The sequence below is a fragment of the Heterodontus francisci genome, chromosome 9 (genome assembly GCF_036365525.1).
Source record: "Heterodontus francisci isolate sHetFra1 chromosome 9, sHetFra1.hap1, whole genome shotgun sequence".
NCBI classification, from domain to species: domain Eukaryota; kingdom Metazoa; phylum Chordata; class Chondrichthyes; order Heterodontiformes; family Heterodontidae; genus Heterodontus; species Heterodontus francisci.
The window spans coordinates 24560837-24586458 of record NC_090379.1 but is presented as its reverse complement, the minus strand read 5'-3'; the positions used below and the strand labels follow the sequence as shown (position 1 = coordinate 24586458).

Here is a 25622-nt window from a genome sequence, read left to right as displayed (position 1 = left end):
TTACGGAAATTGAGCTAGTTTTATCTACAGGAAAGACTTTCAGGTAATCTAATGCAAGTTTTCAAGATATCTTAAATGATTGTTAAAAGTTGATCCAAGGGTTGCTCACTAATAAATGCAGGTTTGCACCTCTACTGAACTTGGCTTCCTCCAGCTCAAGGAGGTCCATTGTTGCTTCTGTTCATTCCATACAGGCTGTGGCACCTAACTCAAAGCACTTCTGTTGAATAAGTTGTCTTTTTCAATAAAGCAGCCCACTATCTGAGTTTGCTCTGCTTTTCATTACATTGTGTAACCCCGAATCTATGTAGTTATTGCAGACATTGTGAAATTAGATCCCGCATAGGATTTTCAGGTTTTGCTTCTGAAAGTGATCCATCACAGATGCATTCTAATTAGTACATAAGAAAATTCAAAACAAGAATCCCTTCCAAAAGGATGACATCTTCAAAAGGCCCAACTGCTTTCTGCCATGGTCATAGAATCAGATTTGGAAAAAATCTTCATTAAAATGATCAGTTTAAGTCATTATCTAAATAAAGGAACTGTTACAGTAAGTAGACACAGAAGAGTCCATTTATTATATAAATATAACCAATCAATTTGTTTTTATTATTACTCAAATTTGGATAAACCGGTGCCAACGAATAAGAAATAAGTGCAATTGCAAAAAACTAATGGGTCAACTGTCTATAGAAAATAAAGGGAGAGCAAGGAGTGAAAACAATAGTTTCATTTGTGAGCGAAAAAAGTACCAATGGATTTTTTGTGTGTGTAATATCAAAAGGATGAAATGTTGCCCAATAGGTATGAATTGGGCTTGAGAAATCCTTTATTAAAAGATGGTTTTTTAAAAAAGGGTGTATTGATTAATCCCCAATGGTTCCCCACATTGGGTTCTTGATTACTTATGTACTTAATGATAACCTATTAGAAAATTCTGATTATTACTGACCCACTCAAAAGTGGGCCTTTAGGACTCAGCCAGGTGTCACAAAATGAAGCGCACATACGTTCCATTATCATTTCTAGTGCTATTGGAGGTTCTATTATCTCACTGAGTCTTGACTGTGCGCAACTTGACCTGTGATATCAGTCATGCAGGTGCTAACTGCTAAACATATATCGTTAAACCCAGATACTGAAAAGGGGAAAAAAATAGGCAGAAAGGTAAAAGTTTGAAGATTGTAAAGATAACTTCTGATTTATTTCTTTCACTTGAAAATGGGACAAACATTTGGATGAGTGTATGAATGAAATGGTAGACACAAGCTGAAAACAGTGTGGCTTAGGAAAGGGCTTGATTTTGTACAGAAAACAGAACAATAAATATTTCACAAAGCCAAGCTGATGTGACCTCTGGTCAGCACTTCAACATAAAAAAAGGATAATGTGCATCTGTTTTCAACAGAGCACAACACAAGCAATAATAAATAGTTCAAACTTGTAGTATAAGACCAAATTTCAAGTTACAATAAAAAGCTCTAAATACAGAAATAGAAAAAAAGCGAATAAAATATTTTGCCTTGCCATTACAAATAGGTCCAACTCAAGTGGCATTGATTTGCTTTGCATTTTAAGTACAATTCTTAAAAATACAACAGCACCATTAAAGTGTTTTGGTCATGATAAAACAACCTGTGGACTGTATTTAACAGAGGTGGGATGAAACACGAGCTCTTAACCTTTGAATGTTTGTCAGCTTTTTTCTTCGCAGATCTACTCACAGTAAAGTACACAATGTTGACTGGTTTGTGGTAAAGGGCAGCATGGGGAGTTCAATCTTTTGTAGAGGCACACAATGTCAGCAGCTGCTAAAGCAGCACAGCCTGAACACTAAGTAGTGATGGGGACCAATGTCAGAGCACTACATAAAGATGCAAACAATGATTCCTAAACTGACCTAATGTAAAATGGTCATAAGTAGAATGCCTATACAAGGAACTACCATGTTCAATTTTTTTTTTAAATTTGTCAATTTTAGGAAAGCAGGTATTACAGATTTTCTACAAAAACAATTTTAATTGTTACACTGGCTCTATTTAGAGTTCATTGATCCACAGCACCAAGTCCTGGCATCTGGCACTTTCAACAGGAGGTGCGTCCTTCTGTATTGTAAATCCTTGGCTTCTCGCAGATGAAATGTGAAAACTTAGGCAAATAATCTAGGTTTGTCTAGTTCTCTAAACCTGTGTCCATTGGAGTCTATGCAGTGTCTGTCAATATGCAAATCCTTAGTCATCACCAAGATGAATAACTTTTTCCCTTTGTGGCTGAAAAGAATGTGCTGAAGAACATTGCTGTAACACATTAGATTCAGTTCTTTGCCACCCTTCAGTGGTATGAAACCTTCTCTAAATGAGAGATACCCGTCTTTCCTATACACTCTTGTATTGTTGCCTGTTCTCCAATATTATTTTTTTCTTTAAAGCTTTTCTGTGCAAAGCACCACTTGGAGAACAGAGTAGACTGAGGGCAAATTGCTACCTTATAGTGAGAAAATAGACCTTGGTTGGACCAGGCAGGCACCAGATATAACTCCAAAATATGTCTATTTGGAATTTGATCATGTGATTTGATGCCAATGCATTATTCCTAAATTCACTTCCTAGTTCAATCTCTCACTGCAGTAATGGCATATGTGTCATTTGCAGAATTCACCACAGTGCTCTTTCCACCGTGTGTGTTTCATAAGGAAGACATAACAGGGATGTAACTTTCCCAGGTTCTCTGCCACCAACATGTGAATGGAAAACTTAGGCTGACATTCCAGGGAAAACTGTCAGGAGCCTCGAGAAGGTTTACACTGAAGGAGGTGTTGATTCCATGGATTGTATGTTAATGACATGAGTAATTCAACATTTCTTTGTCTGGCGAATGAGAATTTCACATGTGTTAAAGTTGGCACTGTTGCCAAAGAGCCAACCCTTGGGAGGTACATCTCTTGGACTGATGAGGCTGACACTCAGACCTGGCTTGGAATAATGTTGAATGAACCTCCTTCCATCTCATTGAACTACATGTTATAATTAGAGTGCTGCAGGGGAAGGAAAGGCATCATAGAGAACACTGTCTACTGGAGCTTTAGAAAAATGGGGCAATAATTTCTGGTCACCTTATATAAATAAAAATAAAGATCAATTAAAAACGTGTAACTGTCAACAGCTGACACAACCTAGCCCAAACAGCAATAGTTGCAGATTAACAGATATGCAATGGAGTCTCTACAGCTTTCATGCTACATTTTATTTACAGAAAATGCACTGGAATGCCTGAATATCAAACTCACTAACAATTGGATACTTCAAGTCACTTAGCCCATAAACCAATAAGCAACTTAAAACAGGTGAAGGTTAATGAATGCAGCCCATGTTTTTAGGTAGTGGAGTGCTTGTATTTCAGACCTTAATAGTTAAAGGTTGTATAGATTATTCATCCAGAATGATTGATTTTGTTCCTGCCTTTTAGTGCAAATTTCAAAGCATCAAAATATAAAAGGTTTCATCCCACCTCTTACCTATTATCATTACATATGTTGAGGAACCCGTGGAATGTGAAATAAGGAGTGAATGATCCTGTTAACACAAGAAACCAAATGTCAGTTAGATCAACATATACTTGTACCTGCCTCATCAGTTTTACACAGCAGCAGATCAAGGAGGTCTGAAACCCAAATCCCCATGGAAACATTGAACAAAATAGTGCCATGCACATAATGTGGATGCATCAGGGACAAGAGAGGAGGTACAAGAGACAATAAAAATATGGAACTACTGAAGTTAGTTCCATTGTGGAGAAATGCAGTAACTATTCACTACCACTAGTGGTCTCTAGCACACTAATAACTGGGTGAATTAGTGACATCTAGTGGTAACTATTTACTGCATATAACATTGTTTAAGTATTCATTTTTCTTCAAAAAAGAAAAACTGGGCAACTATTTTACAAAACAAAGAAAAGGCTGAAACGTGCCCAAAATAATTAAACTTCTCATCCCTGTGAGCATACACCTGCCCAGCATGTGCACGGCACAACTCATCTGCTATCTTCAATGCCACATACTGAACGATCCATAAAGCAGCGCGAGATGCAACACATTTTAGTTTTCATTCAGTCGGATTTACAATGATCTAACTCTGACCACGACGGATCGGAACAGAGTCTGTGTGAATAGGGAGAGTGAAGGCAGCAAATCACAAAGAAAAAAAAACTTTAAACAGACTGGCAAAACTGTAAACCGTGCATATCCAACAGGGAATTTGGGAGGGAAACTGTACAACTGAAAATCGAATTATCAGTGACCAGCAATGCACTTCCTAATTCCTTTTTGTATTTTTTTTAACAAAAGGTCGTTACACGACCTTTTTTTCTCCTGTACAATAAGATTTCAGAACATACAAATTATTTTTGCACTATTTTTATCCTGCCAAAATTAAAAAAATATATTATGGCAGCCTGTGTGTTCTTTTTCTAATCCACTACCAAAAAAAGGTACTTTTTTGTTGTACCTTTAAAAGGACAAGCAAACAGTTAAAAAATACAAGCTCCTGTATAAATACAGCAAGTGCCTACACTATTATGAACCAATACCAAGTAACCATTCCAGAGAAACAGAGAGGGAAAAAAGTACAGGTCAGGAATGTGATTTAAGCAAAGCAATTACATGAATATGCACTTTTCTACTTTTTTTTCTTGTCTACATATGGTAGCAGTAATCGTTCTTCCCAATACAAGTTCTATACAATTTTTGAAAAAAGATAAAACACCCAAGGCAAAAAAGTCTACTAAAACTGATAGTCAATTAGACTTTACAATTACAGTGACAAGTACAATTTTAGACCCACAAATTTACTGCAACAATTTCCATTTTTGAAAAAAAAATTTTTTTGTTTTTTTTTCTCCATTTTGTAAAATGCCCAGGCATTCTCCATTATTACAAATACTGGTACACTTTTACAGTGATCAAGAAACTGTAATATATATATATTAAACCCCGTCACCAGTTGAATCAGAGAACCAATATACACATGGCCATAATGGCATCCATGTATTTACTAAGCAAACTTCGGAAAAAAAAATCTCTTGATCATTCAACAAACACACGCACGCACACACACACAATTTTTTTTTGTTGTTTTTTTTCACCCTTGTATATATTCAATACTGTAAACTTATTCGAGACTGAGTGCACTAAATTCTGTTCAGAACAAAAAAAAATAAGGAGTAGCCATTGTTCCTGATGAGTAACTGTCTTTACGTTCTTGTTGGGACTCTGGAGGCATCTTTTTTTTTTAAAAAAGTTTTGAGCCTTGCTACAGTGGGGTTCCCACAGTTTAAGCAGCGTCCTGCAGCGTCAATTGATGAGCACAGACCGGCAGACTGGTTTTCCGAAGTTGATTAGATGGGTAGGGGGGGCAAGTGGGGGAAAGGGATGTTGTCTCGTCTTCACCAACTTGTAGCGGCTGGCGTGAAGGTCCGCTGATTTTTTTTTTTGTTTTTGTTTACAAATGCTGGATTGTTGGTGCATGTAGAACTCTAGAATCTAATATGACGTACATTTTTCTTTGTTGTGTGTTTTTTTTCTCTTCTTCAAATCAGTACTTTTTTTTAAACTTCACAAAAAATGGTTTTGCATTTGTCTCAGAGACTCATTAGGAAGATCAAATATTCAAGGCACTCATGTCAAATTGAATGGCAGTATAAAAACCGTCAACTGACATTAACATTTTTTTTATAGTGCCAGCATTGTGAATGCTATGCTAAGCAACACTGACACTTTTAATCTCAGTTGTTCCCTAATGTATACCATAACCCTTTTGGACCATAGATTTCCCATAGTTTCTTGTTCAGAAGTCGCAGTTTCTATAATTAAAAAAACAAATATGTTAAGGTGCGGGTTCAAAAAAAGGAAATATCTCAGGTACAAATTTAGCTATTTAACACAGTGGCCAAAGACCATCTACTCCTATTGGCAAAATAGCAGTGCATTTCTACAATAATGCATATCGCTCACAAATCGAGCACAGATGTTTCCATAGGTGTTGGCAATAATGCACTTTTGACTTTGCTCAGATTTACTTTGCTGTGCATTTTATTCACTAATTAATAACACAACTAAAAGTCTGTTATTGCTTAGGTTTCTGGCTGGTACAACTGGGTACCAGATAGTAAACTGCCTCTCTTATTTGCCTACTTTTTTTAAATCGTTATAAACTGCATTAGTTTTAGCCAGGCGTCATTGACGAAAACCGACAAAAGCAGTTCCAGACACCAGAGGCTGGCAAGATCAGTGCTACATTTCGAACCCAGCTTGTGATAAAAACCTGTTAAGTGCTACGATTAGGATTGTGATCCGCTGTGGCTTTTTCTCATTTTAAATTTTAAAAAAAGAATTATTTTTGTGCAATTCCAATCCTTCCTCCCCCCTTTTAAAAAAAAATAAAAAGAATGAATAAACGCGGCTTCTATTCAAGAAATTACTGTGTTGAGTAGCTTAACTATTCAATTCCACATAAGCAGCGGCCCGGGAAAAGGGTTATATCTACAGATCTGCACCTCAAAATGCAAGTAATCTCAGGTTTTTTTAAAAAGTGGGTAAAATCAAAAGGGATACCCAAAAAAAAACAAAAGAAGTTTCAAACAACAAAAAGAAAGAAAAAGGAAAAAAAAAGTACCTGCACATGATGCTTGAAAAAATATTTTAAAAAACAATAAATACAGAAATTATTGCACAGTTGAAAAGGCTCAACATTATTTTACTGCCTCTACATCACCCTCAGGTTTGATTGAGCTTCTCAGACACAAATTATACCTTGAAAATATTTAAGTGCCACAGGAGGCACTCTGGGCCGACTTTCTCAGTTGGCAATTAATTAAGCTTTACAATTGAATTTTTTGTGTGTGTGTTTTTTTTTTAAACCAAGTCTCTTTTACTTCAAGGAGCTTTAGCTTCTTTCTGCTTGTTCGATTTTTACGTCGCTTGTCAGCAAGTGTTCTCCATGCCATTTTTTCATGTGTTTCTCAAGGGTGCTGTAAACGCTGAAGGGCATTTGACAAATGTCGCACCTGTAAACCTCCTTGCCGATCTGGCCGTGCGTTTTCATGTGGCGCGTCAGCTTGCTGCTCTGGGCGCATGCATAGTTGCAGAGCTCGCATTTGTAAGGCCGTTCGCCGGTGTGGCTCCTGCGGTGCACTGTCAAGTTGCTGCAGTTTTTGAACACTTTGCCGCAGTACTCGCAAGTGTCGCTCCGGCGTCCTTCCTTGGAGCTCGGCCTCCCCGGGCCGGGCCCTCCCATGTGAGGGGTACTGCCGCTGCTGGCCGTGCCGCTGCGGCCCGATAGGCCTCCATCCAGCATGTCCCCGGGTGGGGTGGAGAACCTCAGGCTGCCGTTCTCCGAGGAGTGCTCGGAAGAAGTGGCGAAGGGAGATTGTCTGGAGTCGCCGAATCCCAGGAACGGGTCTTTCATGAAGTGCCTTGATGCTGCGTAGCCCACCAGCCATTGAGAGTAAACATTCTCAGAGGGAATTAAAGGTGCTGAGGACAAGTCTAGGTCTTTCTCTGTTTTGATTCTTTTCGCAGAAGCGATCGACAGAGAGGGACTGGTGATGAGAGGAGGTTTCCGAGGCAATATGATAGGGAAAGGTTCACCAGGACCAAAGCCTCTTCCATTCACTGTGCCATCTTCTGGCCGATCCAGTTCTCCTGCAACAGAGTCTTCATCTCCAGTGTCTCTCTGACCATCAGAAGATCGTTTTGAGAAGCTATTACGCTTTTGCTTGTCAGTAAGCACGTCACTATAATGCTGGATTGCACGGAGACCTACATTTTCCATAACTTTGCCCAGAACACAGTGCTTTTCATTCACTGGCAGTTTGAAACCATTCTCTCGGTTGCGACTCAACTCAGAGTCCATACTGAAACTGGACTCAGGCCTACTTTCATTTTCCAATTCCTCCTCCTCCTCTTCCTCCTCCTCCTCCTCCTCTTCCTCATTTTCATTCATTTGGCCAGCGTTGAAATTTGTTATGTTGGCTTTTAGGCCGCAGCCTTCTCCGCCAGCGTGTTCACTGGTACCGGGTTCGGGTGAACTTGTGGTGGAGAGTCCATCATCTGACCTGGCCGTGATGGAGGCCGACTTGTGTATGTGTGTCTTCATGTGACGTTTGAGTTTGCTGGCCTGGGAGCAGGCATGGTCGCAGAGCTGACACTTGTACGGCTTCTCCCCCGTGTGGCTACGTCGATGGACAATCAGATTGCTCTGAAACTTGAATGTTTTCCCGCAGAACTCACAGGACTTGTTCTTGACCTGTGACTGAGGAGGGGTTGTGCTGCTGGGGGGCATGGGAGGCAGTGGTGGAGTGCTCAGAAACGGTGACTTGGGGCTGGGCTGGAAGGGCTGAAGTAGGCGATGCATAGGATTGTGACGGCTGGGCGACAAGGGCGGAGTGGAGCTGTTCCCTGCTAGTTCTCGGAGCCTCCTGGAGAAGTCCATGGTCTGGGATTCTATACCCAGTGGGTGGTTCAAACGCATTACTCTGTCAAAGGCACTATGATGCTGAGATACCAAGCCCATTTCATCAGCACTAAGGCGGTCCAGACGATGTGGGTCTAAATGATGACGAGGCGGCGGGCTGAAAATGGGGGGAGTATTGGGGAGACGGCCATCGCCAAAGCCCGGGTGCTCCTGAAGGATAGGTCCAGTCATCCGCAGCAGGTTGAAAGGATTATTCTCACCGAGGAAAGTAGTAAGAGGGGACTGCGAGATGGGGTCTGGGCCTAAGGAGGGTGGAAGGCCAATCCGAGGAGTAAGGGGGCTATTTGATGGGTGCGTCTCCAAGTAAATGCGGAATCCGTGTGTATTCTGTGCATGTTGGAGCAGGAACCAAGCACTCATGAAAGGCTGCTTGCATGTTGTGCAAATGTAGCTTGAAGGCTCATCTTTACCTGTAAGAAAACAGAAAAGATGTACTTAAGTTAAAATATCACACCAACAATAAATTGCATTAATGTAGTGCGTTTAACGTAGCAAAGTGTCCCAAGGCACATCACAGGAGCATTATCAGACAAAATTTGACACCACGCCACAAAACGAAATATTAGGGCAGGTGACTAATACCTTGGTCACAGAGGTAGTTTTATAGGAAAGGTAGAGAGGCGAAGAGGTTTAGGGAAAAAATTCCAGAGCATAAGGCCTAGGCAGCTGAAGGCACACTGCCAACGCTGGGGCAATTAAAATTGGGAATGCACAGAAGGGCAGAGTTGGAGGTGCACAGAAATCTCGGAGGGTTGTAGGGCTGGAGGAGGTTATAGAGATATGGAGGGGTGAGGCCATGGAGGAATTTGAAAACAAGAAGGACAATTTTAAATTCGAGGTGTTGTCAAAATGGGAACCAAAGTAGCTCGGTGAGAGCATGAAGTGATAGGTGAACGGGTCTTGATACGAGTTAGGATATCAGCCTCAAAACCAGAATCAATGGAAGACAACATGATCTTACTTGTGTGGATCTTCCTGTTCTTGCACCTACAGCTATCTGGATCACTGGTATGTGTAGGAAGTGCAGGTAATGTCAGGCAGGGAAGATCACTGGAGAACCTCCCTGATTTTCCAGCCTTTTAAATAAATGGATGGGAAAAATAAAATTGTCCAGGCTGAGTTAGGGCAGTGTGCACCTCCCCATCCAATATCCAATGTTCCCTTAACTCTGTGTGCCCAGGTGATTCAACTGCCCCAAGTGCTGTCCCCCTGCATGTTTTTTTTTAGATGAAAACCTAGAGTTATTATGCAGGGATTCCATCAAGCAGCTGAAATGAGTAGGAACTGAAGATAAATCAGAAAATCAAAGTTAGGGGACATCAAGCTTAAATTTTGAAGCCTGTAAAGAGGCAAGACGAGGAGAAATGTTTCAATATTTTATGCGGTGAGTTACTGTATTTGGAATGCATCACCTAAAAGAACAGTGTAAGCAGATTCAATATTAACTTTCAAAAGGGAATTGGATAAATACCTGAAAAAGAAAAAAAAAATTCAGGATTATGGGGGAAAAGAGCAGGAGAATTGGGACCAATTGGATAGCTCTTTCAAGAAGCCATCAAAGGCACAGTAGGCCAAATGACCTCCTTCTGTGCTGTAACATTCTGGTGGGAGGGATGACTGATGCAAGTAAGGAATTCCAGTATTTCAGGAGGATGGGTTAGAGAAGAGTTGTTACAGCAGTGTGATGCGTCTTGACTTTAACACATTGTGGGGTGTAGAGGAGAGAGAGAGAGAGATTGCAGGATGGTGTGTGTAGCTGCTCTTATCACTTTTTAAATTTCAATGGAAGTCAATTTTCTATTAATTTAATCTAACGCTGTGACAGAATCAATTATACTACACAGACATCCAAAAGCTATTTTTCAATAATTAGCAAACAAAGCATGGACTGAATCATGTAGCATTATCTCTGTTGGTAAATTAATAGAAACTAGAGACCTCGAACAGTAAGAGAGGTCAACTGTTAAGACCACTCAGTCCTTGTCTAATCAGCTGCACTCTCACAGCTCAAATTATTGCAGTCATTGATACACCACAGTGAAATATCTTAGTATGTAGAAGTCAAGCAGGAATGAAAGAGTTTCCTTATGCAATGGTTCCTGTTTATAACTCTGCTGCATCCCTCTACTTTAACCACCTACCCCAACTCCTATCCCAGCTTGTTACCTCTACCCCATGCTCACACTACACTCCTAGGCAAGCATGGTCCAGTCTGCACTTAGCTCCACGGATGCAATAAATATTAAGTTCCCCTGGTTAAATCACAAGACGTTGTGCGTGACCAGTCAAGGCGAGAATTTCCATCCTCCTTTCCTCTCGATAATCTGACCCAGAACTTGACAAACATACTCCCAAGTGTGAATGGTGAGTCTGATCCAAATAGTGGCCTTCTGGTTGATAGTTGTGTGCTTCAGAAAGGCAACTAGCTGGCCCCCTTCATCAGCTATTGTTTATAAAACTCTTAAGGGTTATTCTGAAATGTGCACTGTGACACAAACTGTGTACATAGTTGCTCAAATAAATTTCCCTGCAGCGACCTTATTTCTTTTCTGGCTGGCACAGACACGATGGGCCGAATGGCCTCCTTTGTCGCCGTCAATTTCTATGATTCTACGATCAGGAAATAAATTTATAAGGTACACAGCATGGACAATTGGAACATCTCGCTGTAAGTCACTGCAAATGTGTATCTTGGCCCATGAAAACGGTTATAGGCAGCTTCTGAATTAAAGAATGTTATTTGAGCAGATCCCAGTCCGCTTGAGCTCCAGACACAGCAGCTGCCAACTTGATATAAACACTGTCCACCGAGTGCAACCTCACAAAATAGAACCTGTAAGGAGGTCCCAGGAGTGGTATTTTATTCATTTAATGTGCAGCCACATCCTTCACCTTGGGTTTTACCTGCTTTTCCTGGCTTTAAATTAATCAATTAATCAGAAACAGCTGTTCAATTATACTTCAAAAAATTTACTGGAGATCTCTACAGCCATTTCCATATGGTTCCTGATGAGGGGAACTTTAATGACCTGTTCACTGCTACACTACTGAATGAAGACTGCCACTAATGTTTTTTCATTAAGGCTGTCCCAGTACATTGTATTAATATGATAGCCTAATTCTTTATCTTTTACTGACAGAACTTAACACACTACCCTCCCCACCCCCCACCTCCCCAAGAATGACAGGCAGATGAGAAAATTGCCAGCCCAAGAATGAACCTTGTCTTCCTCCTCCTCACGCAAACCCCTCTCAAAACATATACATTGTATAGTTGTTAAAACAAAACATAGTACAAAGAATATTCATTTTGTTGACTTGGGAATTTATCTCCTCACATTGCTGAAATTCAGCATGAGCCATTTCGACAAGGCAACAGCTTTTGACAGGTTCAGACTGAAGCGTAGCCAAGAGAAAGAAAGTAAAATATACAGTGTCTTCACAAACAAGCAAGAGCCCCCACTTAAAAATACACACATCCACCTAACACATGCTTTTTCATTAGAAAGGGTTGCTTTTCAGACTGGAGGATGGTAGACATTGGTATTCCCCAATGGTCCACTGTTTTCTTTGCTTATATATAAATGACTTGGATCTTGGAACACAGTAGAATTTCAAAATTTGCTGAGGATACCAAACTTGGAGCTGTGGCAAAGAGTGAGGGTGATAGGAAGCACCTGCAACAGGACGTATATAGGTCAGAAGAGTGGGCAGAAAGATGGCAGATGCAATTTAATACTGACAAGTGTGAGGTGATGCATTTTGGCAGAAGGAATAAGGCGAGGCAATATATATTTAATGGCACAGTTCTAAAGAGTGTGCAGGAACAGAGGGATCTGAGGGTGCATATGCATTGATCGTAGAAGGTGGCAGGATTTATTGAGAGAACGTATATGGGCTTTATAAACAGATGCATTGAGTACAAAGGCAGGGAAGTTATGCTGAACCTTTATAAAGCTCTGGTTAGGCCCCAACTGGAGTACTGCGTCCACTTCTGGTCACCACACTTTAGGGATGCAAGGGTCCTTGAGAAGGTGCAAAGGAGATTTATCAGAATGATTCCAGGGATGGGGGATTTTAGTTACAAGGTCAGGTTGGAAAAACTGGGATGGTTCTCCTTAGAACAAAGGAGATTGAGGGGAGATTCAATAGAAAAAAAGTGTAATGATAAGCCCAGCAACTGCAGGCTAGTCAGTGTAAATTCGGTGGTGGGGAAACTTCTAGAAAAAAATAATTCGGGACAAAATTAACAGTCACATGGACAAATGCAGGTTAATTAAGGAAAGTCAACATGGATTTCTTAAGGAAAAATCATATTTAACTAACTTGCTGGAGCTTTTTGAGGAGGTAACGAATTGTTGAGGGCAATGCTATTGATGTGGCATACAATGAACTGTCAATAGGCATTTGTTTGTGATATACATAAATGATTTGGAGGAAAGTATAGGTGGTCTGATTAGCAAGTTTGCAGACGACACTAAGATTGGTGGAGTAGCAGATAGTGAAGGGGACTGTCGGAGAATACAGCAGAATATAGATAGATTGGAAAGTTGGGCAGAGAAATGGCAGATGGAGTTCAATCAGGGCAAATGCGAGGTGATGCATTTTGGAAGATCCAATTCAAGAGTGAACTATACAGTAAATGGAAAAGTCCTGGGGAAAATTGATGTATAGAGAGATTTGGGTGTTCATGTCCATTGTTCCCTGAAGCTGGCAACGCAGGTCAATAGAGTGGTCAAGAAGGCATACGGCATGCTTTCCTTCATCGGACGGGGTATTGAGTACAAGAGTTGGCAGGTCATGTTACAGTTGTATAGGACTTTGGTTCGGCCACATTTGGAATACTGCGTGCAGTTCTGGTCGCCACATTACCAAAAGGATGTGGATGCTTTGGAGAGGGTGCAGAGGAGGTTCACCAGGATGTTGCCTGGTATGGAGGGCGCTAGCTATGAAGAAAGGTTGAGTAGATTAGGATTATTTTCATTAGAAAGACGGAGGTTGAGGGGGGACCTGATTGAGGTGTACAAAATCATGAGACGTATAGATAGGTTGGATAGCAAGAGGCTTTTTCCCAGAGTGGGGGATTCAATTACTAGGGGTCACGAGTTCAAAGTGAGAGGGGAAAAGTTTAGGGGGGATATGCATGGAAAGTTCTTTACGCAGAGGGTGGTGGGTGCCTGGAACGCGTTGCCAGCGGAGGTGGTAGACGCGGGCACGATAGCGTCTTTTAAGATGTATCTAGACAGATACATGAATGGGCAGGAAGCAAAGAGATACAGACCCTTAGAAAATAGGCGACAGGTTTAGATAGAGGATCTGGATTGGCGCAGGCTTGGAGGGCCGAAGGGCCTGTTCCTGTGCTGTAATTTTCTTTGTTCTTTTTGTTCTTTGATACCCGACTTGTGAGCAAACATCTAACTCATGGAATAAAAGGGACAGTAGCAACATGGATATGGAATTGGCTGAGTGACAGGAAACAAAGAGTAGTGGTTAATGGATGTTTTTCGGGCTGCAGGAAGGTTTGTAGTGGAATTCCCCAGGGGTCAATGTTGGGATCCTTGCTTTTCCTGATACATACTAATCACCTAGACCTTGGTGTATAGGGCACAATTTCAAAGTCTGCAGATGATATGAAACTTGGAAGCATTGTGAACTGTGAGGATAGTGTAGAAATTCAAAAGGATATAGACAAGTTGGTGGAAGGGGAGACAGGTGGCAGATAAAGTTCAATGCAGAGAAATGTGAAGTGATTCATTTTGGTAGGAAGAATCTGGAGAGACAATATAAAAGAAAGGGTACAATTGTAAAGGGGATACAGGAGCAGAGAGACCTGAGTGTCTATGTGCATAAGTCATTGAAGGTGGCAACACAGGTTGAGAGAGCAGTTAATAAAGCATACAATATCCTGAGCTTTATTAATAGAGGCACAGAGTACAAGAGCAAGGAAGTTATGTTGAACTTGTATAAAACACTAGTTTAGCCTCAGCTGGAGTACTGCATCCAGTTCTGGGCTCTGCACTTTAGGAAAAAGACGTGAGGGCATTGGACAGAGTACAGAAAAGATTCACGAGAATGGTTCCAGGGATGAGGAACTTCAATTATGAAGATAGACTGAAGAAGTTAGGACTGTTTTCCTTGGAGAAGAGAAGGCTGAGAGGTGATTTGACAGAGGTACACAAAATCATGAGGGATCTGGACAGAGTAGATAGAGAGAAACTGTTCCTACTCATGAAAGGATTGAGAACGAGAGGTCACAGATTTGAAGCATTCGGTAAGGGAAGCAAAAGTGACATGAGAAAAACTTTTTCACGCAGCGAGTGATTATGGTCTGGAATGCACTGCTTGACAGTGTGGTGGAGGCAGATTTAATTGAAGCATTCAAAGGGAATTAGACAGTTGTATGAAAAGGAGGAATGTGTAGCGTTATGGGGAGTAGGCAGGGGAATGGAACTAAGGGAATTGCTCTCAGAGCCAGTGCGGACACGATGGGCCGAATGGCCTCCTTCTGCGCTATAACAATTCAGTGATTCTGTGAAATGTACAAGATTATGATGGGCTTAGATAAGTTAGACAGGGAAAAACTGTTCCCATTAACTAATAGTTCAAGGATGAGGGGGCACGAATTGAAGGTTTTGGGCAAGAGATGTGGGGAAATGACAGGAACAACTTCTTTACATAACAGTAATGATCTGGAACTTGCTGCCCACAAGGGTAATGGAGGTGGAGTCTATCAATGACTTCAAACAGAAATTAGAAGGCTACTTGAAGGAAATAGACTTGTAGGGCTACGGGGTTCGAAGGGGGAGTGAATCTGACTAAATAGCTCCATGGAGAGCCGGCATGGACTCCATGGGCTGAATGGCCTCCATCTGTGATGTAAATGACTCTATGACATGCGCGTACTTACTAAAAAAGGGTTGCTGTAAAGCAGAAGAAGAATGGAAACCATGGCCATTTATCCTCTCTCTAAGCTAAGGGCACTGCGGCCAATCTAATGCCTTACTGCAACCTGGTCAGTTGATGCCTCAGACCACAGATTGAGCCTGCGACCCTATTGGTTTGGACAGCTCAATGAAAGAAGCTTTACCTCTGAGCCACTGGCTCAGTTAATCATTGCATTCTTTAACACAGAAATAATTACCCCAACTGGGCTATACAAAGTGTCATGCTAGGCCCCCACCTGCCAAGAATGAGGCACATTAATTTTGTCATGAACATTGATGTTAAACTGTTACCGGAGTGAAGAAAGGACTTACTTTTAAAAAAAGTTGTGAGATCTTGGCTGGAAAGACATTTACAGATTAACAGACAGTGTTTGGAAAGGACAAAGAAACATTCCCTGACACATTCAACCTAAAATGGACTTTTGATCACCAGATGTTGAAGGTGGGGGAGCTTGCATTCCCGGTTGACTGCTAAGATGGCCGAATATACAAACGGACATGGTCAAACCAGCTAGTCACATGACTAACCTGCTGGGCAACCTAAGTTTTTTGAATTTGTACTAACAGTTCGGGCAAAAAGCATGATGCTCCTGGACGGAGATCTCTCCTGGCTGGCTCGCCACAGCCTCTCCTGTCTGCCTGCTCACATCTCTTTCTCACAAGCTTCTGAATCCAATGAAGACACATGAACCCCAAGAGACAAAAGTTTCCTACAGCACACAAGATTTAAGAAGAATACTAGGCCCCAACAAAAAGCAAGATCTACCTACAATCAAGGACTCTACAGTGAGCTCGAATACCCGTAACAAAAACTCTTCCGATATTGCCTCAAACGTTTCTACTTTATTTCTTCTGCTCTTTTCTGTCTCTATTTGCATGTGTGTATCGCGTATGCATGCAGAGGCAGGCACGTTGTGTATCCTTAGGCATAACCGAATTACAGTTTAATAAATAACAACTTTTCTTCTTTAAACCTAAGAAAGCCTGTTTGTGCTGGTTTCTTTGCCTTATAATTGGAAAGCTGTGAACAAGGATTCACTAAGGGGGAGCTAAAAACAGTGTGGTTAAAATTAAACCCTGTTACAGTAAGACCAGGTGAAGGCGAAAAGCAAACCCTAGACCTCTTTCTCACCTGGTCGTAACAAAAGCAATTACGTTTTGATACAGGCAAAAGCCAAGGCAAAACACAAAAATGATTCAAACCCAGAGTGAACAGCAAATCCATCTGACTAAATTCAATATACTATGTGTACCAGTTTACGAAAATTACCATCAACCTTAATGCAGCTTTACTTTGTTCACATTTTTGTATTAAAACAGAGTGGCATTTCATGGTATCATTGGGGTTCTGACCCGGAGGAGCTAGTGAACCCCAGAGCACAAGAGCGCTGGACTATCAGTAAGAACACGAATTATTAAACCATTAGCAAGAGACAGTTATTAATCCAGAATAGTCATGTTAATTCAGCCAACCCACACTATTGGGCTCAACTCTTTCTTTAAACCAACTAACTCCCTGATGATGCCATGAGTACCAGAATTTTTTTTAATTAGTTGAAATTTTTTTTCATTCTGTCATGGGATGTTAGGGTTGCTAGCAAGTCCAGCATTTGTTGCCCATCCCTAATTGCCCTTGAGATGGTGGTGGTGAGCTGCCTTCTTGAACCGCTGCAGGGTAAAAAAAAAAGTCTATTGGTAGTTAAAGGTGAACTTACCGGCTGACCGATTTTGAATTTTAGTCTTTTGAGAAATATGTAAGAAATAAACTCCAAACCAGTGAACTTTTAATTGAAATCTGTACGGTAAATTCACAGTAAAACTTATAAGTATTCCGATTAAAGGATGGCTATGATTCTCTTCAGACTAATGTGAATAATGCTCACAACTGGCTGGCGACAGTGGCCAAATGTAGCACTCGCCACCGCTAAATCTTAGCCAGTCAAACCCCTACACCTGCCATCTCTATTGCTTGGCATGGAAAGATCCCGCTGTCCTCGAGCAGCCCTGTGGAGATCTGATAAAACACACCTAGCTGAATGCAGAGAACAAGCCAAGGCATGTTACCTCACACTCTCTGCATTCATCAATTCATAATTCATTTGCAATTGAACCCGGTTACCCTATAAGGTAAGACAGTCTAAAAGCAACACATTTGGCGTTGACAGATTTATTTCAGACAATGATGCATAGAATATTAGTGAAGAACTGACCGCGTCCAGCATTTCTTTCACATCTTGCTACAGATACAGTTTTCAGGTTACTGATTTGGTTATTCATTGAGATACCCTTCACTTATGTATTTATCTCAACATAAAGAAAGCCTGCTGAATAAAGATTCCACTTTTTAAATCCCAATAATTTACTTTGACATATCTTGATAGTTCTTCCGAAGAAGGGAAGTTTATAGATTCACATGTTAGATCTCCTGAAGGGGGTGCTGTTTTGGTTTGCTTAGATCTGCAGGGAAATTCTTTCATGTACTTTGGTGAAATTTTAACCCTCCCTGCACTATTTGTACTTCAGCAGCTTTGATATATGCCAACCAGGAAGAAAACAGTGAATGATCCGGAAATAAATTGGTAAATACATCAACCTTTATGTCATGTGGGAGAGCTTGCTTAAATCGTGTGCCATTATCAAGCCCAATGGTGTTCAGGGGCAAAGAAAATTCACAAAATGCAGATGCAAAATAGTGATGCAAATCCCTTGTATATAAAAATGAAACTTGACATATTCAGTTTCTGTGAACCAGTGACCCAGCTATTGTGTTGAAACAAGTTCCTGTAAGATTGAACCAATCCCCTGATCGAGCACTTGATGCGAGTACAATAAGACTCAATTCTAACAGTAAAATTGCAAAGCCTCGCCTCACAAATTCAAGTCAGGAATAATTCAATTTTGGTACAGGTTTATGAAACAGGCATGAAGGAACATCTCTGTCGGGAACATTTACAAAAAGGCTTCATATTCCATCAGCAACACTAAAGCAAAATACTGCAAATGCAGTATTCCTTCAGACTTGTTACTTATTTTTTACCTAAGTATAAATGTGTTTTTTTTAAATTAAAAAATTGTTGATATCCCAGCATGTGCTGTAGTTAGCTAAGCGATGCATAGTTATCAGCCGATGAGATTTCATAAAAATCAATCACAGAATGGCTAATTGAAAACCTTAGATTGTTAACAGTTATGTTTTCCATTACCTCCTATCGTAGTAAATCTACACAAACCTCCTGCCTAATCCCACGAGCCAATGTACAGACAGTATTTTAATTTTAATGGAGCTATGCAGAGCATACATTTAGCAACTAAGTGGTAATTGACATTACACAGACACAGTCTCATAGCCACATTATATAGGTTAGCAAATACAGAGGGGAGTCATTAATGGGGCAGAGCAAACAAATGATAATGTATGTATGCAGTGCTGAACGATGTGATGTTAAGAGTGTTGGGTCTTGTGGGATTTATAAAACAGAAAATAAATGACAACTGAGCACTAGTAAATTTGTCTCATTTGTCTCTTAAATTAAAGGTCAGCCTTCTGACCTGAAACACAAAACATTGTAACTTCAGAGTGGGCCTATGTCGGTGCTTACTCAATCTGACTCTTAACAGAACCCAATCTTTTTCTCCTGGTGTTGGCTTCGTTCACGTGGTAGCACTCGTCTCCAAGTCAAGGAGATTGCGAGTTCAAACATTGCTTCAGGTCTCCAGCACCAAATCTAGTCTGAAACTTTGTTGAAGAAATGCTAAGATGTTGGAGGTGCTGCCCTTCATATGGGATGTTAACCCTAATTGACTAAGTTCTCCTGACATTCCTAGTCAACTTTCCTCACTCCACTGACACCCACTAAGAAACAGGCTAACTGATCATTTAACTCATTTGCTATTTGTGGGATCTTAATGCACACTAAAGTGACTGTTGCATTTGGCTACATAACAATAGTCACTATACTTCAAGAGAACTATACTGATTGTGAAATGTTATGGCATATCACAAGGAAGGGGTAAGAACGTGTGTTTACATAGCAGCTTTCTTTTTCTAAATTTCTGCAACTACAAGTGAATACCTGTTTGATTTCTGATAAAGGGCATTAATAATAATCCACCTCTTTCCTTTTCAGAGGCACCCAGAAGCGCCACTGTATTTGAACACTTATTGTTTCTATTTCAGGCTTCCAACATTTGCAATTCTTTATATCTTAATACAAATGGCCTCGTTCTGTGCCTTCAATTTTCTATGAGTCTAAGTAATTCTTCTCTGGAAGCAAACAAGATGGCAGAGACTTATTGGCCATTGTTTACAACAGTGTAATATCAACAGCAAGTGAACCAATTAGAAAGCTACCAAACAGCACTGCGCTCTCAGACAAAAAAAATTTTCAATTTCTCATCCTTCAAAAGATGCAAGAAATTCTGGACAGTGAAATGTGCCTTTATTTTACAGGTAATCAATGCCCTCTAGAAAAGAGCAACGACATGACAAATTGCCTTTATATTTACGCCAGACAGACTAGTGCCAGACCACAGTGAGCCCTGTATGATTTCCTCTGGTCTCAGATGTAGTGGGTACAGCTTTAGAATGTGAGTGCACTGTCCGGATATACAGTCTCTGTGGTTGGCTTCTACCCCAAACCTTAGCTGCCACTGTACTTTAATGCTAAAATTTCTTCAAGAGGTGGGCTTGGATGGGGCTGGGAAAGGAAAACAGAAATTGGGGGTGGGGGGTTAGGTGCACTCTCTGGACCCTCTGCCAAGTCGCTCATCCTCTCTTCATCAGACTGCCTATCTGAGTGACGCACAAACTGATTCCTTGGCCCGTTTCCTTTTGCGTCCTGGCATGACTAAACCTAGACAATGAGTGTCGGGTTGTGACCACTACAAGACAGCCTGGTGTTAAAAACGAAATATATTTTAATGCTCCAACTGTCAAAGCTACATCTCCCTTGTTCACCCTCATTTCCTAAAGGCACTGATTGAATGTGGGCACTGGCTACCTTTAGTACCTAGTCAATGAGCGTCAAAACGGCTGCCACTGACCCTGTCCTTACCGGACATCTAGACACGCGCACTTCCAGCCCAAGACTGACTAACACTGTGCAGACAGAGTGTAGGGCGGGGGAGTGAACTGACTTGGGACCCTCCTGCGGGGCTCGACAGCCACCTCATTTATTAAAAGCCAAATCTCTTGCAGCAGTCACATCATTTGCACTTGACTAGAACAAATAGCATTGGAACTCGGATAACTGCTGAATTCAGGGACAGGTGCTTTTGGAATCCCCAAGAACATTCATTCTTGGGATGTGGGTGTTGCTGGCAAGACCAGCATTTATTGCCAATCCTTAGTTTCCCTGAGAAATGGGTGATGGTGTGCCTTCTTGAACAGTTAGTAATGCTTTGATAGAATTGAGAGCAATTAGGAGTTAACCACTTTGGTCTGGGACTCGAGTCACATATAAGCCAGATCGGTTAAAGGCGGCAGGTTTCCTTCCCTAAAGGACATAAGTGAACCAGTTGGGTTTTTATGAGAATTCATGATCACTTTTGCTGATAACCAGCTTTTAAAAAATGAATTCAAGTTCTACAAACTACCGGAGGAGTATCTGAGTGCACATTCTTTGCATTATTACTCCAGGCCTCTGGGTTACTAGTCTAGTAACATAACCACTACACTACCATACCCCAAATAATACAACATACGAAGTGCAACCAACTGATAATCGAGACAGGTTGCTGGGATTTCCCAGACTGTTGCTAACAAACATTAAGACACCAGTCAACACCCGACTTGGGCCCACATACTCCACATGGATTTTAAAATGTTGAAGAATTTCAACCGCACCCCCAGTGGCCTAGCGGCTACAGTCACTGTCCAGAGATGGGCGTACTAAAGTTGATCTGAATGTCGTTTGGCTCAGGATCCCTTCCCGATTGCGAACCAGTCACCCCCCGTGAGAAAGACAGGTGAAAGCAGGATATCTTTCACCAGCTAGGATTTACCCCTGCAAGAGGAGGAAAGTGTGGGTGGGTGGGTGGGTATGTGTGTGTGCAAGCGCACGCACGTGCGTGTTGGGGGAAGCAACGCAGCAATAAATTCAGCATTGGTCGTTTACGTTTTCAGTGCCCAGTGCAGCTGTTTCCTCTGATGCACAAATTAAAATACAGCCAGTTTGAAGGTCCCACATATGACTTCAAACCAACCGTACAGCTAGAATGTGCACATTAAACAGGAGAAGCCTAATGATGCAAACTGAAGTTCAATGGTACAAATAATGGATGAAAAACCCTACTGTATTCACAGGGGATGGGAAAAGCTAGGGAAGGGTTGTGTGGGATTGGGAGGGGTTCGAGAAGGGGCGGGGTGAGGGTACATTGAGCTGTTCTTGAGATTTTTATCCAAATCAGTAGGCTAATTGAATATATACTCCGACAGAATTAATCTGATTACTGACCCTTGGCCCCTGCAGGATATGAGGCTTCACAGTGCAGAGAACACAGCAGGAGATCTGCCCGCACTTTGAGTGCCATGCCTACATGCCGTGTCGCCTGATCTTGGGGATCCAGTTGTTGCTCTGTGCCCTCAACCCACTCATTCCGGGAAGTAAATGGACCAGTGGCATCTAGATAAGCCCGGTGGTTACAATCCATAAGGTCTCCCGCTGCTGGGGGCTGGCAGGTTATCAACTGGCCTGAGCGGTTTCTTAGCTGCCCCAAGTTTGTATTAATGATGACACAGTTGATCACTGCTGGAGGTTGCAGTCTTAGAATGTCCGGCCTAGGGGAGAGGCGAAAGCAACGGCCTGGGGTTTCTGCCTTATCCAGAAATGTGAATGTCAGATGGCGATGGTAAACAGGCTCGGATGTGATGGCTCCATGGTAGAACAGTCGGTGAACACTTGTTACCTAGGTGCGTCATGGCAACCTCTAAGAAAAATGATGCAATCCACTTCAGCATGAGGACAGATTAACAGCAACCAAAGTACAATCTACACAGTAAGGGGGCTCAGGGGGACTGGCAAAATGAGTAATGCACCAAAAAAAAAATTGGCCCAATCCTGCATTTTTGCATCTCAGGGCAAGTTTTAAAGAACATTTGTCAATAGAAGTTTTTGGTTTGCATTTTAGTAAGGCCTCCTGAAGTTCCCTTTAAAATAATTGACAAAGCGAGTGCCATTACTTCATTATTAATGTTTGCCTTTCCTCCATCCCCACATTAACAACAACAAAAATAAAATGAAGAATAATAATCCCACTTGGTTAAAATTTTGAACAGAGGGGAAAGATATCCAGGCGAGGGTTCGAGGGATTAGTCCTTTCCGTCAATAGTGGGGCAGAAGCTAGCCGTGTAAACCCATCCTCTCAAGTTGGAAAGACGCTCGGAGACTTGTCACGCAGTACAAAAGTCATCAGTAACTAAATGTTCTTAGCTGCACCGCAATTAAGCAAAATCAATATGATGTGCCAGAAATGGTATTTTACTTTCAATAAGGCTTTCGGTTGAGTTTATTCAGAATATTTTAGCCGCCCCCAGGGGGATTTTGCTCAGTCACAGATGGCAAATAAAGTCCTCAGCCTTAGGCTACATAGTATTATGCTAATTCCAATGTCAGATGTACTTTTATATACAGCTCTATTTAATCACCCCATTATTCTGCATTTCCATATGAAAAAACCCCACAGCAGCTTCTGCTCAGTCCTCACTACAATGGCTGCCTTACCGTTCAGCTTGTAGAACTGAATTTGCACTGGTCACCAATACCTCTCCTTGGAAAGGACAAAAAAAGACATAATAATAATCAAAAATGCAGCTGCTGTGTTTACAAAGCCTGTAGAAGTTGCAGGGGTTGATTTCAATAGCCGGAAGCTAGAAAACGTCAACCAATTAGCCCAAACTGCCAGCCACGAGATGGATTTGCAGCTCGAATTTGCCACAGACACAGAAGATGAAGCAGAAATGGCCCATCACAGTGGTTCAGCTCTAAAATCTGGCAACTGCCAACCTTTTGCCACTTATTAAAATAAAAAATCCCTCTTGAAACGAGGTTTCTAATCTACAGGATCTGGTGCCAAAAACACGACCAAACCTGATGTACAGACAGAAAGTAAAGCAACCATCAAAATGAATGCCTGGTACAGTACTGAGTCATCGAGATGAAGATAGATCCCTGGCCTGAGTTAACTGATCTAGTCGGCAGTGAGAATGAGATGTTAAACTGAGGCCCCATCTGCCCTCTCAGGTGGACGTAAGAGCTCACTTGGCACTATTTCAAAGAGCAGGGAAGTTTTCCCCAGAGTCCGGGACCAATATTTATCTCTCAACCAACATCACAAAAAACAAATTATCTGGTTGTTATCGTATTGCTGTTTCTGAGAGCTTGCTGTCGGCAAATTGGCTGCCACGTTTCCTACGCTGCAACAGCGACTACACTTCAAATAAAATTCCTTCACTGGCTGTATGGGCGTGGGATGTCCTCAGATCGTGAAAGGCACTATAAAAGTGCTAGTCGTTCCATTTTGCAAAGTAGGCACCTCTGGGAGTAGAGGGGTTAAACATGGGCCAAGGTTGCAACTCCTGATCACTGTCTAGTGACTCATGTTGAAAAGCCCACATACAGTGAGCACGTGGGGATAGGATCAACCTTGGCAATCAAATAATCATTACTGAGTCACAATGGGGGGTGGCGGGGAATCAGGAAATTTGGCAGCGGGGGCGGGGAGCAGAGTGTGTGGTAGTGAAGAGAAGTCCTGTCCTCATCTTAAAAGTTATTAGCGAGTCACTTAGATCCTTATGATAGCTTCATAAATAAGGAGTTGAGAGTTTGGAGCCCAGTTCAAAAAGGATATTTGAGCTCCATTGAGAAAAGGACCTCAGCAGCATCCCCGATACCCAAACCTACTGGGTGGGGGGGGGGGGGGGGGGGGCGAGGATGGCTCAGAATGAGGCCCACCAGACCTCAACGCCATGAGGGCCTGGCCCAATCCTCCTGGCGACAGCATGTCTCCATGGCAGCACCCCCACCGCTAGGCGACGGGACCTCAATTCAAATATTCAAATCAATAAAATGAATACATTTAAGTGGACTTCACTGCAATCTCGAGGGCCCGCCATGTCCAGCACTCTCGCACCTTCATATCCCTGTTGGGGGAAACGCGGCACCACACTGGTCGGGAGGGAGGGGGTAGGATTTTCAGTGCAGGGAGAGACGGGGATCCAATAAACATAATGGGTGTTGGGGAAGGTGGGAAGGAGTGAGCTTTAAACTTTGTGGGGGAGGGCAGATGTAACAGTTAAATGTTTTTGGGGGAAGGGCAAATAGTTACTGTAATTGTTATGGGGGGGTGGGAAAGGAGCATTAGAAATTTATTTATTTAACTTTCAATTACTTCTTTAAGAATTTAAATATGCTGGCTGGGCTAGCTGCCCTTTAAAAATGGCACCACGCTTGCGCACTGGCAGCTGATGCCATTGTTGGAAACGGACAGCCCGTTCCCTCCCCATGCTTGGGAGGGGGGGCGTTGTCGGGCCACCCCGGCCATTTAAATGAGCCACCACGCAGGAGATTGCAGCGGCTCTTTGGAGTGCGGCCCGCACAGGCAGGCTGCCACTTTTTAAAACACAGACCCTTGTGTGGAGCTGTACTCACAGGTAGCATGGGTCAGAGAATCGGAGCCACACTATATAGTCCTGCCTCGAACTCACACCTTCCCTTTCAAGCACAACTTCCTGCTTTTGGGGGGGGGGGGGGGGGGGGGGGGTGGGCAGTATCATGGAATAAAGCCCTTGATGTCTTGCCTATACTTTAGTTTGTAGAGTGCATGCCATCTGTGCCATAATATCTCTATTTGGCTGACGTGAATGAGGTCAAACATATCATTAAACAAACAGCTAAAACGTCTCAAGGCTCCCTCCTTGTGATTTTCTACAACTCTGAGGAACACATGGCTAGTTTGTTAAGATAAAAGCTGAGAGAGAAAGGTCATGTCCACCTTATCTGGACAACCTTGTTATTCATTTGCCTTGCCACTCCTATGTGTGACATTTTGCGCACTGTAGGTTTTCAGCTGTACTTTCCTACCAGATTGTACAGTTGTCTTCTTGCTGACCTAGTTACTCCCCTCGTTCGTTTCCCCCCACTCCCCC

The 25622-nt window shown here is 42.0% G+C and overlaps 1 protein-coding gene across 5 annotated transcripts in view; it reads right to left on the bottom strand.

The window, feature by feature from the left end:
• Positions 1-623: 623 nt before the first annotated feature.
• Positions 624-25622, bottom strand: part of bcl11ba (BCL11 transcription factor B a) — a 173264-nt gene continuing 148265 nt past the window's right edge. For 4 of the 5 annotated variants that reach the window (XM_068038707.1, XM_068038708.1, XM_068038709.1 and 1 more), the window contains exon 3: positions 6906-8944. In XM_068038707.1, coding sequence (XP_067894808.1) covers positions 6945-8944 — 2000 coding nt within the window. In that variant the 3' untranslated portion in view covers positions 6906-6944. Of the gene's footprint in view, positions 5863-6905; positions 8945-25622 lie in introns of those variants that run through there. The other variant, XM_068038712.1, reaches the window with a different exon arrangement.